Source organism: Caretta caretta, chromosome 19 (assembly GCF_965140235.1).
Source record: "Caretta caretta isolate rCarCar2 chromosome 19, rCarCar1.hap1, whole genome shotgun sequence".
In the NCBI taxonomy this organism is placed as follows: Eukaryota; Metazoa; Chordata; order Testudines; family Cheloniidae; genus Caretta; species Caretta caretta.
In genome coordinates, this window is record NC_134224.1 from 935,246 (window position 1) to 951,313 (window position 16,068).

Here is a 16,068-nt window from a genome sequence, read left to right on the forward strand (position 1 = left end):
GTGGCCTCTTGGGGAGGTGGAGTTCCTGCGCCCATGGGAGAAGCTCTCCTGTCCGCGTAGGTTGCGTCTTCTCTGAAGTGCTACAGGGGTGCCGCTGCATTGGTTCAGCTGCTCTGCGGCAGGATTTGAAGGGCAGACAAGCCCTCGGTCTGGCACCTGCTCCCAGAGAGACTCCGCAATGATTGATTTGCATAATGAAGCAGATGCTCCACATTTTGCTCACACCAGCTGTGGCCCAAGATGCTGCTGCATTTTAATCGGAAATGATTTGTTCTCAGGGAGGTGGGACAGAGGAGATGGTGTTCTGAATTTTGCCATGAAATGAATCTTTCCAAGGCTTCACTAGTCCTGGAGTCTCCTTTACTCTGATTAAGATTTTTTTCAGAATGCTCTGTAGAAATGAGATCTGCTTTAAGCAGGGATGTTGCTCCCTTTAGGTCTGATATTTCCAAGCATAGGCGCTCAGCACTTTCAGCAATTCCACAGGTTTCTTTGAGTCTCCGGTTTGGCACCCAAAATCACCAGTCAGTTTTGAAAATCTTCTCTAAACTCTCTAATCAAAGCAGGAAATAAAATATAAGAAAATACCTGGGGATTTGGAGGCTTGTTTATATTTTGTACCAGGAAGGGGAAAAAAAAAACATTTTGCGGGAAATTTGTTTGCTCTTTTTTAAAGGGGAAACTGTCAGGTAGTTTGAGCCCGACATTTGAGTTTTATTTTTTTAAAAAGCTTTTTGTGATGCTTGTTTATGTATTTGTCATAACGGCTCTTAGTCTTAACCCTTCCCCTGCATTGTCTGAAATCCAACTGCTGCCGCACTGGGCCCGGGCCTGAGCCACAAAGTGAAAGTGAGCGTCCTCTGGGTGTCCGAGCAGAAATGCAATCCCGGAGAAAAACCAATGGCTCCGAAGCGTTCTGATAACACTGGGAAGGACAAGGTATTTATTTATTCATATGTGACCTGTAAGATGACATAATACATTGCTTGTTATGTAATTAAAGGGTTAGATGTGGAGGGCTCAGTGCAGGGCGGGAGCAGGAGGCAGCAGGAATGCTGGGAGTTGAAGGAAGACTGCTGATGTCAAATGGCAGCCTACAGCCAGGTACCATACAGTGCCCTGAGGGCTGATCACCTGCCTGTGTGTGACAGGTGCAAGGGAGAGGTAAGGCTGGGAAAACATAGGGAGAAAAGGGCTTGGCTCTAAGTAATTAACAGAGAAAATAAGGAAATAGCTTGAGAAAAGCAAAGGGCACAGGCACCAGCTAACCTGGTGCAACAGAAACACTGGACACGGCACTTGCTCCAGGTGCCAGCAGGTGATGGGACAGTGTCCTTAGAGAGAGGCTATGAAATGAAAAACCTACTTGCCGTGATGTCCTGTTTGCTCCACTGAGGGGCCAACAGCAGTGAGAAAAACCTGCTTACATGTCGAGAGAACTAGCCCCAAAAGGGAACAAAAATCCATCTGAAATCACTGCAGATTCTCCCCTGGGTCTGAGCATGGATCTGGCCAGTGTCTGGGAGATAGAACAAAGATGGGCCTGTTCCTTTGTGAGGTGAGGGTCTGCAGGGCTCACAGGAGCTGGATCGCTGCTTCCATTCAAATCCATAGACATGGCCCTGCCAGCTGCTCCTGCTTTAATGCCCAGATTCCTGATGTGGAGATCTGGGACACCGAGAAGGGGGAAGAGGCCAGAGCAGATGGAACAAGCCAGAGAGGAAGTGGGAAAGCAGCCAGGCTGCAGCGGGGTGGAGAGGAGGAAGTGGGGAGGAGGCCGGCAGGAGAAGAGGGGGCTCCAGCTGCAGAGGGGGCCGGAGCTACGAGGAACCTGGCAGCAGACATGATTTCAGCGTTTTCGTGACACAGTTTCAGAAAGCGGGTCTGGCTGAAGCTACTTCAGGCGACTGCCGGAGCATCTGAGGTGGAGTGATCCTGTCTGCGTCTCCAATCTGAGCCCTTAGCGGGAAGGAGGCAGCAGGGGAAGGATCTGGTACAAATACAGCAGCTGGTACGTATCTGATTTACATTGCAAAGTCTGCTTTAAAGTCTGCAAAGTCATCGATTACCGGCCTGTGTTCGGTAAGCTGCCAGGTAGCGTGGCTTGGTCTGTAGTGCAGACAGGGCCTCTGTTTCCCTGCCACAGGCTGGGCTGAGTCACTCTGCCTGGGCTGATGCAACCCACAGCCATGGTCAGATCAGCGTGTCCCACTCGCTCACTGCATGGTCGAGTGCGGTAGGAGCTTCGTTGCTTGGCACCAGCTTGTGGCCTGGTTGTTGCAGAGTGGCATTAAATCGACTTGGCGAATTCACATATGTAATTCACTGACAGCAGCCCTTTGCGTTCCAGGCCTGGAGGATGGACGAATCAGTTGCTATTCAGGAGACCCTGGCGGATGGACAGACCTGCCTGATCATATCCTTTGCACCAAGCATTTCTTTGTAGATAAATGAACGTGGCTTGGAATTACCAGGGAAATCACACCCCTTTGTCCCCCGTTTCTGCCTCTCAGAGTTACTGAGCATCAATGGAGACAGGATCATTACTTGTAGGCCATCTGTTAATCCAAAACAACCTGTATGTCCCAGTCCTTTTCATGGCACACTGGCCTGGGTGCTGTGCTAATAATATTAGGCCAAATTCTATGGCCCCTAATTGAGCAAAAAACCCTTTCCCCGACACCTTCCATCCAAAACACCAGTCACACTTTACAACTCCCTACATGGCCAGGGCAGAGTGGAAGTGGACCACTCCGCACACCACCGCAGGTGGAAGAGAGTCTTTCTCAAGAGGCGAGTGGCTGCACACAATGGCCCAGGACAGAGCGTGGTGGGAGAATCCAGGGTTGAGCTGAAATGGCAGGAGGAATTTTAAGGAGGCAGAACACCTGGCTCCTAACTGATTCTGGATGCGAATGGAGGCTCCAGATAGGAAACCCAGAGGCTGAGCAGCTGGTGGCTGCTGCAGTCGAAGACAGGTTGAGAGAGAGAGAGCTCAGCCTCCTGCCTTTCTGGCTGCCCTAGAGGAGTTGTGTCTCTGTTGGCCGTTCCTTGACCATGAGCTGCATGCGGTACAGGGTATCCTGGCTGGTGAGGAGAGTGTGGAGAGCCGGCTTCTGGGCCTTGTGCGGACCCATGGAGAGCATGCGTAGGTGCTTGAGACAATGTCTGATGGGCCACTCATATGGGGAAGGCAGGGCCCTCTGGCTGACAGTCTCAGCAGGAAGCCCCAGAATTGAAGGGGCCATGGAGACTACATGAACTCCCCTCCCACCCCAAAGGTGCTCTCTCCATGTCAGGATTTGGCAAAGTAATGTGGGAAGGTCGTTTGCCCTGCCACTACCTGTTTTGTACCTGATCTGTATTTAATCAGAGGAGGCTAGACTCCAGGGCTGTTAGTCTGGTACTTTTCACCAGCAACTTGTATAAATTAATTTTTAAAAACCCCACTCTTACGGGGTGCGCTGGCAGGCATGGGACAGGGACAGGAGCTGCAGGGGCTGTGCTAGCAGGTGAGTGTGGTGCTGGGATAGGATGGTGTTGAACCATGCTTGCAGGGAGCTCAGTGCTGATGCTGGAATGGAGGTGGCATTACCCCCCCTGCTCTTTGCCTCCAGACTCTTCCTGTACACTCATCGACGAATGGCTATAACAGCTGAGGATGTCTGCTTGGAGAGAGTCGTGCCGATCACCGAAGGATTTGCAGCAGAAGAAGGTAGAGCTGCCCTCTGCATCCTTCACTCGCTTCCTGGAAGGAGGTTCTTGCTTCTGCTCCTCAGAGATCAGTCAGGTGCCATCTTTTCTTGGGGGCAGGTAAAGAGAGGATCTGTGTGTGGAACAGAATCTGAATTTTGCTGTGCTGCTGCCTGAAATTTGGAAACTGATCACCTTTTGCCTTGTTATGCTGTAACTTTTAAACAGCTAAATCCAGTGTAATTAATTAACATTCTCAGGAAAACAGGCTGCATTGCACCCCATGGAACCCAAACTATACTATGCACCCCCAGCTCTGGCAAGAGGAGACCTTAGAGTTACCAAATAATACTCATGGCCTCCTATCCTTTCTGACTTCTTCTGCCTCCCTTTCTGTCCCTTATCAGAGGGTGCTCAGGGTTGGTCTGCCTGAGCTATTTATGAAGTATTATCCCTGGATAGTAGCAGTGTGGCTCAGGCACCACTTGCCAGGTTTTCTAATGGAACTGCTTTTCTCTTTTGACAGTTACACCTGACAGTGACCTTCATATCATTGGTGAGTCTCTTCTGTTGCTATGATTCCCACGAGGTACAAGAAAGATTCCCATATACTGAGGTTACAAGCTCTGTATGAACCATTATTCCACGATTTTTGGTTTGTGGAGTTTGCTCAAGGTTGCTTATGGGATGTCAGGGGCTGAGCTGCTCCAAACTGGACACTCTGTGCAACGATGGAGTCTTGTCTTGCTATTATTGGGTAGTTTATAAATCTGGACACTATTACTAGTTAACAAGTGTATTGCCAACCCCAGTTCAAACTATCGTTTGGCTAAATGATTCCGGATTGTTGCTAAACGATGAGTTCTAGTCGGTCTCCCTAGCTTTTACTGGAGTATCAGCTGGATACTATTATCATTTATTTAAATTGTGAAAGCCCCCAAAATGTGTTAACCGCTGTTCAAATGCAACTGTATTTCAGTGGCGTGGGTAGGGATTCCTTGTCTAATTTTTCTGTTTGTTTAAGTTTTATAAAACGTTTTGGGATCAGTTGGGCTGAAAGGGACTAGAGGAATAATAATGATGATTATTTACAAAAAGAAAAGGAGTTCTTGTGGCACCTTAGAGACTAACCAATTTATTTGAGCACGAAAGCTCATGCTCAAATAAATTGGTTAGTCTCTAAGGTGCCACAAGAACTCCTTTTCTTTTTGCGAATACAGACTAACACGGCTGTTCCTCTGAAACCGATGATTATTTACAAATCCTATTTAAAAATAAAACAAATTCATTCAAATACAGGAAACTGAAAGAGGTGATGAAGCTGATTTCTTTCCTCGCAGCTGGTGTGGTTTTCTACTGATTTGAGTACTGCAGATGTGGAAACATGTCCAGTGCTGGCATGGCTTTTGTGGGCCTGCAGCACCTAAAGTAGTGTTTAGAAACTGTAAGTGTCTTCTGCAAACTTAGCAGCATTAATTCCAACTCTCCTCTTCCCGCCATGTGTAGGTTCTGATGTGACTGTCCAGATAAGCTCGGAAGATGGTCAGCTGGTGGTGCAATTGCCTTTTGGGTCCCATACACGCACATTCCTACAGGAGATCAGCAAGTGCCGACCAGGTACAACCCTCTGTCATATAAGTATTGAAATTAATCCATAGGTTGGTACAGATGCTGCAGACGAAGGAGGAAGTCTAGGTTAGGATTTTGTCTTTGTATCATGTTTTCTCTCATCGTAGGAGGAATGTCAATTCCAGTATCCCTGTTGCTGCCACTTGTATTTACACAGCTAGCTTACAGGCCTCTGGATGTACTAAACTTCCAAATCCATCACTCTTGTCTGTCACTAGATGACTCAGCAGAGATGCTCTGAGCTTTGCCTCAGTAGCAAGTAGGAATAGTATTTATATTGTAGCCTTGCTTGGGCTCACCACTCATGGAGCAGGGAAGTAAAATGTAGCCTAGAATTGATCCTCAAGACACTAAATCCGAAGCTATGACTTGTGCTAATGCTGTAAGAGATCACAGAGAACTGGTTCCAGGGAGGCAGCAACTGTTGGATACTCCTGTTCCCCACTCCGTCTTCCTCCCCTTAAAGACTAAGGCCTGGTCTACACTTAAAACTTAGGTCAACATAGCTACAGTTCTCAGGGATGTGAAAAATCCACAGCCATGAGTGCTCTAGCTACACCAACTTAACCCCCAGTGTAGATGCAGCTAAGTCACAGAACAATGCTTCTGTTGACCCTAGCTATTGTCACTCGGGGAGGAAGAGTTCCTACAGCAATGGCAAAACCCCTTTCATCATTGTAGCCTACGTCAATCTAGGGGGTTATGCCGGCATAGCTATGGTGCCTTGCTATGCCACTATAGTCCCCATAGTAGTGACGTGACCTAAGCTGTATTGCAGCTGCCATCTTTCCATGTGGGATTCCCTCCTGTGGTCAGCCATGCTGGGCAGAAGGATTGGTGGTTCAATTTAGTTTTCAGTTCTGTCCTAGGGGAGTACTATTGTGCTGTTAAACAATGTCCATGTTTCACCCCTGAGGTGGCTACCGTTCAGTGGTGGGTGCAGTGATCCCTGTGTCTGGACTTCCTCTTGGCATAGGTTTAGGTTTATAGAGCACTTTGAGATCCTTTGACTTGAGATGAAAGACACTAGAGGCATGTAAGATGTTATTTATTTAAAATCACAATGTTAAAAGTATTGGGTGGTGTTCCCTCCATCACTCCAGCCCAGGGAATGGCTGGGACTGTCGGTATGCCTACCTAGAGCCTCATCAGCTTCCTCTAGACCGACGGAGACTATGCCAGCATAGCTCAGCATCGTTGCTGTGCCAGCATAAGCCCATAGACTGTGTCTATGCTGACAGAAGGGTTTTTCAATGTTGGTGTAGGAATACCACTTCCCTGAGAAATGGTTGCTCGTTTGACAGAAGCATTCTGCTGTCGACCGAGCTGCGTCTATACTGTCAGTTAGGTTTCACATCCCTGACTGACGTAGCTATGTTGACCTAAAACTTAAGGGTAGACCAGGTGTTAGAGCCAGAAGAGCACTAGTCACAGGCTGGTCCAAGAATGCTTCTTGGGAAGGACTCTCTATGGCCTGTTGAATAACCTGAGTTCCTCTAAGACCTGATTTCTAACCAGGATGTTTCCATTTCAATTTGGGGAGAGGCTATTACTCAGTAAACTGATACATTTAAAAAATGAACGTGTCTCTGCACAAAGCCCTATCTCTGCAGAGCAAGCGGCCTGGCTGGCTCAGGAGGAGCCTGGTCATGCACGGGGCACCGTTTCTCACAACGACAGAACTACAAACTGCTCCCCACAGTGGAGCTCATCGCTTTGAACACAGGCTGTCTCTAGTCAGCTTGTTCACTTCATAAGAACATAAAAGCAGCCATACTGGGTCATACCAAAGGTCCATCTAGCCCAGTATCCTGTCTTCCAACAGTGGCCAATGCCAGGTGCCCCAGAGGGAATGAACAGAGCAGGTAATCGTCAAGTGATCCATCCTTTGTCATCCACTCCCAGCTTCTGGCAAACAGGCGAGGGACACCATATTCTCCCAGCTTGGCTAATAGCCATTGGTGGACCTATCCTCCATGAACTTATCTAGTTCTTTTTTGAAGCCTGTTACAGTCTTGGCCTTCACAACATCTTCTTGCAAAGAGTTCCACAGACTGACTGTGCATTGTGTGAAAAAATATTTCCTTTTGTTTGCTTTAAACCTGCTGCCTATTAATTTCATTTGGTGACCCCTAGTTCTTCTGTTATGAAAAGGAATAAATAACACTTCCTTATTTACCTTCTCCACACCAGTCATGATTTTATAGACCTCTATCAGATCCCCCCTTAGTCATCCCTTTTCTAAGCTGAAAAGTCCCAGTCTTATTAATCTCTCCTCATACGGAAGCCGTTCCATACCCCTAATAATTTTTGTTGCCCTTTTCTGAAACTTTTCCAATTCCAATATATCTTTTTTGAGATGGGGCAACCACATCTGTATGCAATATTTAAGATGTGGGCGTACCATGGATTTATATAGAGGCAATATGATATTTTCTGTTTTATTATCTATCCCTTTCTTAATGATTCCCAACATTCTGTTCGCTTTTTGACTGTCGCTGCACATTGAGTAGATGTTTTCAGAGAACTATCCACAATGACTCCAAGATCTCTTTTTCGAGTGGTAACAGCTAATTTAGACCCCCTCATTTTATATGTATAGTTGGGATTATGTTTTCCAATGTGCATTACTTTGCATTTATCAACACTGAATTTCATCTGCCATTTTGTTGCCCTGTCACACAGCTTTGTGAGATCCTTTTGTAGCTCTTCACAGTCTGCTTGGGACTTAACTATCTTGAGTAGTTTTGTAGCATCTGCAAATTTTGCCACCTCACTGTTTATCCCTTTTTCCAGATCATTTATGAATATGTTGAATAGGACTGGTCCCAGTACAGACCCCTGGGGGACACAACTATTTACTTCTCTCCATTCTGAAAACAGACCATTTATTCCTACCCTTTGTTTCCTATCTTTTAACCACTTAACGATCCATGGGAGGACTTTCCCTTTTATCCCATGACAGCTTACTTTGCTAAAGAGCCTTTGGTGAGGGACCTTGTCAAAGGCTCTCTGAAAATCTAAGTACACTATATCCACTGGATCCCCATTGTCCACATGCTTGTTGACCCCCTCAAAGAATTCTAGCAGATTGGTGAAGCATGTTTTCCCATGTTGACTTTTCCCCAACAAATTATGTTCATCTATGTGTCTGAGAATTTTGTTCTTTACTATAGTGTCAATCAGTCTGCCAGGTACTAAAGTCCAGCTTACCAGCCTGTAACTGCGGGGATCACCTCTAGAACCCTTTTAAAAATTGATGTCACATTAGGTATCCTCCAGTCATTTGGTAGAGAATCTGATTTAAATGATAGGTTACAAACTACAGTTAGTAGGTCTGTAATTTCACATTTGAGTTCCTTCAGAACTCTTAGGTGAATACCATCTGGTCCTGATGACATATTACTGTTTAGTTTATCAGTTTGCTCCAAAGCCTTCTCTAATGACATCTCAATCTGGGACAGTTCCTCAGATTTGTCACCTAAAAAGAATGGCTCAGGTTTGGGAATCTCCCTCACATCCTCAGCCGTAAAGACTGATGCAAAGAATTAATTTAGTTTCTACGTAATGGCCTGATGGTCCTTGAGTGCTCCTTTAGCATCTTGATCGTCCAGTGGACTCACTGCTTGTTTAGCAGGCTTCCTGCTTCTGATGTACTTAAAAAAAATTGCTATTACTTTTTGAGTCTTCGGCTAGCTGTTCTTCAAATTCTTTTGTGGCCTTCCTCATTATATTTTTACACTTCATTTGCCAGAGTTTATGCTCCTTTCTATTTTCCTCACTGGGATTTAATTTCCACTTTTTAAAGGATGCCTTTTTGTGTCTCACTGCTTTTTTTACTTTGTTGTTTAGCCACGGTGGCACTTTTTGGTTCTCTTACTATGTTTTTTTTAATTTGGGGGCCTCTATTTAAGTTGAGCCTCTATTATGGTGTTTTTAAAAAATTTCTGTACAGCTTGCAGGGATTTTATTTTTAGCACTGTACCTTTTAATTTCTATTTAACTAACTTCCTCATTTTTTTGTAGTTCCCCTTTCTGAAACTAAATGCTACAGTGTTGGGCCGCTGCGGTGTTTTCCCCGCCACAAGGATGTTAAATTTAATTATATTATGGTCACTATTACCAAGTGGTCCCCTTATATTCACCTCTTGGACCAGATCCTGTGCTCCACTTAGGACTAAATCAAGAATTGCCTCTACTCTTGTGGGTTTCAGGACTAGCTACTCCAAGCAGTCATTTAAGGTGTCAAGAAACTTTATCTCTACATCCTGTCCTGAGGTGACATGTACCCAGTCAATATGGGGATAGTTGAAATCCCCCATTATTATTGAGGTTTTTATTTTAATAGCCTCTCTAATCTCTCTGAGCATTTCACAGTCACTATTACCATCCTGGTCAGATGGTCAGTAATATATCCCTATTGCTATATTCTTATATTAGAGCATGGAATTACTATCCATAGAGATTCTGTGGTACCGTTTGGTTCATTTAAGATTTTTACTTCATTTGATTCTACGCTTTCTTTCACATATAATGCCACTCCCCCACCAGCATGACCTGTTCTGTCCTTGCAATATATTTTGTACCCTGGTATTACTGTGTCCCATTAATTATCCTCATTCCACCAAGTTTCTATGATACCTATTAAATCAGTATCCTCTAGAGGCACTCTAGTTCACGCATCTTATTATTTAAACTTCTAGCATTTGTATATAAGCACTTTAAAAACTTGTCACTTTTTAGCTGTCTGCCATTACATGATGTAATTGAATAGGAATCTTTTTCATTTGACTGTTTCTCATCAGATCCTACCCATATTTTATCATCTTCCATCCTCTCCTTCTTACTAGGACATAGAGAATCTCCATGAAGAGATCTTCCCCCTAAGGAATGTCACTGTCCGAACCATGTGCTCTTCTGCACCTGTCGGCTTTCCTCCAGCCCTTCGTTTAAAAACTGCTGTTTGGCCTTTTTAAGTGCCAATCTGGTTCCATTTTGGTTTAGTGGAGCCCATCCTTCCTGTATAGGCTCTCCCTTTCCCAAAACTTTCCCCAGTTTCTAATAAATCTAAACCCCTCCTCCCTACACCATCATCTCATCCACACATTGAAACCCTGTAGTTCTGCCTGTCTAACTGGCCCTGCGCTTGGAACTGGAAACATTTCATAAAATGATACCATGGAGGTCCTGAACTTCAATTTCTTACCTAGCAGCCTGAATTTGGCCTCCAGGTCCTCTCTCCTATCCTTTCCTATGTCATGGGTACCTACATATACCATGACCACTGGCTCCTCCCCAGCACTACACATAAGTCTATCTAGATGTCTCGAGAGATCTGCAACCTTTGCACCAGGCAGGCAAGTCACCATGTGGTTCTCCTGGTCATCGCAAATCCAGCTATGTTTCTAATGATTGAATCCCCCATAACTATTACCTGCCTCTTCCTAATAACTGGAGTTCCCTCCCCCAGAATAACTATCATTCTTCAATGGACAATAATTCTGTCTTGAGATGTAAAGAACAATGTAGCCATGCAGGGAATGTCAAAGGGAGCAGGAAAGGTAAAATGGCTTCTAGGGTTTAAATCATCGGATCCTGTGTATTGAGATCTGGTATAGCAGGGATATTAGGTTATGAAGGCTGGCATGACTGCTCAGGGTATAATTGGGTCCAAGGAGAGATTAATGGCATTTGGGGCGCAGACAGTGCTTGGTGTGCAAGGGATACTAGGGAAGCCAGGAGTACTAAGGGCTGATCCAATTTGCCATTGAGTTCAAGGGCAGTTGAACTGGACTAAGTGAGTTTCATGGTTATATAGAAAAGGAGTACTTGTGGCACCTTAGAGACTAACCAATTTATTTGAGCATGAGCTTTCGTGAGCTACAGCTCACTTCATCAGATGTTTACCGTGGAAACTGCAGCAGACTTTATATACACACAGAAATCATGAAACAATACCTCCTCCCACCCCACTGTCCTGCTGGTAATAGCTTATCTAAAGTGATCAACAGGTGGGCCATTTCCAGCACAAATCCAGGTTTTCTCACCCTCCACCCCCCCACACAAATTCACTCTCCTGCTGGTGCTAGCCCATCCAAAGTGACAACTCTTTACATAATCAAGTCGGGCTATTTCCTGCATAGATCAAGGTTTTCTCACATCCCCCCCACCCCCATACACACATAAACTCACTCTCCTGCTGGTAATAGCTCATCTAAACTGACCATTCTCCAGGTTTAAATCCAAGTTAAACCAGAACATCTGGGGGGGGGGGGGGTAGGAAAAAACAAGAGGAAACAGGCTACCTTGCATAATGACTTAGCCACTCCCAGTCTCTATTTAAGCCTAAATTAATAGTATCCAATTTGCAAATGAATTCCAATTCAGCAGTTTCTCGCTGGAGTCTGGATTTGAAGTTTTTTTGTTTTAAGATAGCGACCTTCATGTCTGTGATTGCGTGACCAGAGAGATTGAAGTGTTCTCCGACTGGTTTATGAATGTTATAATTCTTGACATCTGATTTGTGTCCATTTATTCTTTTACGTAGAGACTGTCCAGTTTGACCAATGTACATGGCAGAGGGGCATTGCTGGCACATGATGGCATATATCACATTGGTGGATGTGCAGGTGAACGAGCCTCTGATAGTGTGGCTGATGTTATTAGGCCCTGTGATGGTGTCCCCTGAATAGATATGTGGGCACAATTGGCAACGGGCTTTGTTGCAAGGATAAGTTCCTGGGTTAGTGGTTCTGTTGTGTGGTATGTGGTTGTTGGTGAGTATTTGCTTCAGGTTGCGGGGCTGTCTGTAGGCAAGGACTGGCCTGTCTCCCAAGACTTGTGAGAGTGTTGGGTCATCCTTTAGGATAGGTTGTAGATCCTTAATAATGCGTTGGAGGGGTTTTAGTTGGGGGCTGAAGGTGACGGCTAGTGGCGTTCTGTTATTTTCTTTGTTAGGCCTGTCCTGTAGTAGGTAACTTCTGGGAACTCTTCTGGCTCTATCAATCTGTTTCTTTACTTCTGCAGGTGGGTATTGTAGTTGTAAGAAAGCTTGACAGAGATCTTGTAGGTGTTTGTCTCTGTCTGAGGGGTTGGAGCAAATGCGGTTGTATCGCAGAGCTTGGCTGTAGACGATGGATCGTGTGGTGTGGTCAGGGTGAAAGCTGGAGGCATGCAGGTAGGAATAGCAGTCAGTAGGTTTCCGGTATAGGGTGGTGTTTATGTGGCCATTGTTTATTAGCACTGTAGTGTCCAGGAAGTGGATCTCTTGTGTGGACTGGACCAGGCTGAGGTTGGTGGTGGGATGGAAATTGTTGAAATCATGGTGGAATTCCTCAAGGGCTTCTTTTCCATGGGTCCAGATGATGAAGATGTCATCAATATAGCGCAAGTAGAGTAGGGGCTTTAGGGGACGAGAGCTGAGGAAGCGTTGTTCTAAATCAGCCATAAAAATGTTGGCATACTGTGGGGCTATGCGGGTACCCATAGCAGTGCCGCTGATCTGAAGGTATACATTGTCCCCAAATGTGAAATAGTTATGGGTAAGGACAAAGTCACAAAGTTCAGCCACCAGGTTAGCCGTGACATTATCGGGGATAGTGTTCTTGACGGCTTGTAGTCCATCTTTGTGTGGAATGTTGGTGTAGAGGGCTTCTACATCCATAGTAGCCAGGATGGTGTTATCAGGAAGATCACCGATGGATTGAAGTTTCCTCAGGAAGTCAGTGGTGTCTCGAAGGTAGCTGGGAGTGCTGGTAGCGTAGGGCCTGAGGAGGGAGTCTACATAGCCAGACAATCCTGCTGTCAGGGTGCCAATGCCTGAGATGATGGGGCGCCCAGGATTTCCAGGTTTATGGATCTTGGGTAGTAGATAGAATATCCCAGGTCGGGGTTCCAGGGGTGTGTCTGTGCGGATTTGATCTTGTGCTTTTTCAGGAAGTTTCTTGAGCAAATGCTGTAGTTGCTTTTGGTAACTCTCAGTGGGATCATAGGGTAATGGCTTGTAGAAACTCGTGTTGGAGAGCTGCCGAGCAGCCTCTTGTTCATATTCCGACCTATTCATGATGACAACAGCACCTCCTTTGTCAGCCTTTTTGATTATGATGTCAGAGTTGTTTCTGAGGCTGTGGATGGCATTGCGTTCCGCATGGCTGAGGTTATGGGGCAAGTGATGCTGCTTTTCCACAATTTCAGCCCGTGCACGTCGGCGGAAGCACTCTATGTAGAAGTCCAGTCTGCTGTTTCGACCTTCAGGAGGAGTCCATCTAGAATCCCTCTTTCTGTAGTGTTGGCAGGGAGACCTCTGTGGATTAGTATGTTGTTCAGAGGTATTTTGGAAATATTCCTTGAGACGGAGACGTCGAAAATAGGATTCTAGGTCACCACAGAACTGTGTGCAACCTGCATTGGATCCAGTTGTATGTTTGCTGTCACAGGTACAGCTGGAAGCTCTCAAATGAGCAGTTAATATCTGCCCCAAGTAAGAACCCTTTGGATATTTTTCTCAAGGTGGGAGTCTTTAGGCCTGCACATGGGTTTCAGGGGCAGCATATATTTAACCTGCAGGGCCAATTCCTGGGAATCCTGCTGCCCTTCAATCATCTATAGAGCAGAGGCCCCTGAGGTCCCTGCAAGTCCCCGCTGCGGAGGGACGCTGCCTCCTTCAGAGACGCTGTTTGTTAGTGCCCCCTGCAGATACTGCCTGTGGGCCCCAACGCCTCGGGGACCCTGGCTCAGCTTCCTCAGCAGAGACCCAGGTCACCAGGGCTGCTGTGGCGCACGGTGAAGTACAGAAAGTGGGGGCGCAGGCAGACAGCCGGGGGTGTGCTGGCGGCTGGGGATGGTGCGGGGAGCCCGGCGCGGGCGCTCTGAGGCGCGCCGGGGGACGCGGGGGGGGGCCCGGCGCGGGCGCTCTGAGGCGCGCCGGGGGACGCGGGGGGGGGGGGGGGCCCGGCGCGGGCGCTCTGAGGCGCGCCGGGGGACGCGGGGGGGGGGGGGGCCCGGCGCGGGCGCTCTGAGGCGCGCCGGGGGACGCGGGGGGGGGGCCCGGCGCGGGCGCTCTGAGGCGCGCCGGGGGACGCGGGGGGGGGGGGCCCGGCGCGGGCGCTCTGAGGCGCGCCGGGGGACGCGGGGGGGGGGCCCGGCGCGGGCGCTCTGAGGCGCGCCGGGGGACGCGGGGGGGGGCCCGGCGCGGGCGCTCTGAGGCGCGCCGGGGGACGCGGGGGGGGGCCCGGCGCGGGCGCTCTGAGGCGCGCCGGGGGACGCGGGGGGGGGGCCGGCGCAAAGGGGGGGGGCCCGGCGCGGGCGCTCTGAGGTTTCGCTCCGCAGCGTTCCCCCTCCGGGGAGCGGAGCGGGACGGCTGTGAAGGGGAAATGGCGGGTTTTTGGAGGGCGGTGATTGGCAGAGACGGGCGGGGCTTGGTGATTGGAGGAGGCGGGGCTCGGAGGCGGGGCCCGGTGAGTGGAGGGGCGGGGCCCGGAGGAGGTGCTGGGGGGAGGCCCGCCCGCGGGGCCCGGTGAGTGGAGGGGCGGGGCCCGGGGGCGGGGCTGGGGGCGGTCGGCCCGCCGTGGGCGGGGCCGGGAGGGGGAGCCGGGGGGAGGCCCGCCCGCCGTGGCCGGGGCCCGGAGGAGGCTGAGCTGAGGGCCATGGCCGCGGCCGGGTGGCTCCGCGGAGGTAGGGGCCGGGGTGGTTGGAGGCGCAGGGATCGTGCTGGGTGCGGGTGCCCCGGGGTCGCCGGGCCGGAGGCGGCCGGGCCGGGAGGCGGATGAGGGAGGTGGGAGCCCGATGGGGGCGGCGTGCTGGGGGATGGGGCTGCCTGGTGGGGGGCGGCGCGGGGGGCTGGTCCCTGTCTCTTTGGCCCAGTCAGGCTGCGAACGCTGTGATCCCTTCCCCCCCCACCGACCCCCTGGGGCCCCTTCCCCCCCCACGGCCCCCTGGGGCTCCGTTCTGGTTCGCTGAATCCCCCTGCAGTTTCAGTGGGGTGCAGGATTCCTCTCCCCTTCTAATCTATATAAACAGCTGTCATGCCCTACCCCAGAGGCAGCTGCATCTGGGTCCTGCACGGAGGGGCGACTCCCTGGATAAACAGCAATTGTGGCTGCTGCTTAGTTCAGGGGAAGCATCCCTTTGCAACATCTGATGGACCCACCCCAGAAATGGCTGCATCCCTGTGCTGGGTGAAGTAATCCCCGTCAGCGGTTTGGGGAGCAGGAAGGAAGGCGCTGTTTTGTGTCTTTATGATGTATTAATAAAAGCCCACTAGAGAATGCTCTGAGCATGAAGACGCACATAGATTCATAGATTCATAGATATTTAGGCCAGAAGGGACCATTATGATCATCTAGTCTGACCTCCTGCACAATGCAGGCCACAGAATTTCACCCACCACTCCTAAAAAAGACCTCACACCTATATCTGTGCTATTGAAGTCCTCAAATTGTAGTTTGAAGACCTCAAGGAGCAGAGAATCCTCCAGCAAGTGACCCATGCCCCATGCTACAGAGGAAGGCGAAAAACCTCCAGGGCCTTCCAATCTGCCCTGGAGGAAAATTCCTTCCCGACCCCAAATATGGCGATCAGCTAAACCCTGAGCATATGGGCAAGATTCATCAGCCAGATACTACAGAAAATTCTTTCCCGGGTAACTTGGATCTTACCCCATCTAAAAACCCATCACAGGCCATTGGGCCTATTTACCATGAATATTTAATTACCAAAACCATGTTATCCCATCATACCATCTCCTCC

At 48.7% G+C, this 16,068-nt stretch overlaps 2 protein-coding genes across 4 annotated transcripts in view; one reads left to right on the top strand and one right to left on the bottom strand.

Annotated features, from left to right (window-relative positions):
• Positions 1-1,781: 1,781 nt before the first annotated feature.
• The window catches only part of INPP5B (inositol polyphosphate-5-phosphatase B), a 51,035-nt gene continuing 36,748 nt past the window's right edge, over positions 1,782-16,068 (top strand). Inside the window, exons 1-6 of one of the 3 annotated variants that reach the window (XM_048825876.2) lie at positions 1,782-2,011; positions 2,351-2,416; positions 3,069-3,148; positions 3,618-3,715; positions 4,220-4,249; positions 5,200-5,310. In XM_048825876.2, coding sequence (XP_048681833.1) covers positions 2,360-2,416; positions 3,069-3,148; positions 3,618-3,715; positions 4,220-4,249; positions 5,200-5,310 — 376 coding nt within the window. In that variant the 5' untranslated portion in view covers positions 1,782-2,011; positions 2,351-2,359. Of the gene's footprint in view, positions 2,012-2,349; positions 2,417-3,068; positions 3,153-3,617; positions 3,716-4,219; positions 4,250-5,199; positions 5,311-14,909; positions 14,995-16,068 lie in introns of those variants that run through there. The other 2 variants (XM_048825877.2, XM_048825879.2) reach the window with 2 other exon arrangements.
• Positions 6,663-13,923, bottom strand: LOC142069597 (uncharacterized). The gene is made up of 3 exons (XM_075121341.1): positions 13,882-13,923; positions 12,248-13,264; positions 6,663-6,704 (listed from the first exon to the last, which is right to left on the bottom strand). The coding sequence occupies exons 1-3, from the start codon at positions 13,921-13,923 to the stop codon at positions 6,663-6,665; spliced, it is 1,101 nt and encodes a 366-aa protein (XP_074977442.1).

Coding starts and splice junctions, on each gene's coding strand:
- LOC142069597 (XM_075121341.1), bottom strand. CDS start 13,923: ATGATTGAAGGGCAGCAGGATTCCCAGGAATTGGCCCTGCAG. Junction 13,265..13,881: donor CCCAGGAATTGGCCCTGCAG/GTTAAATATATG, acceptor CATTTGCTCAAG/AAACTTCCTGAAAAAGCACA. Junction 6,705..12,247: donor ATAACAGAACGCCACTAGCC/GTCACCTTCAGC, acceptor CTTAAGTTTTAG/GTCAACATAGCTACGTCAGT.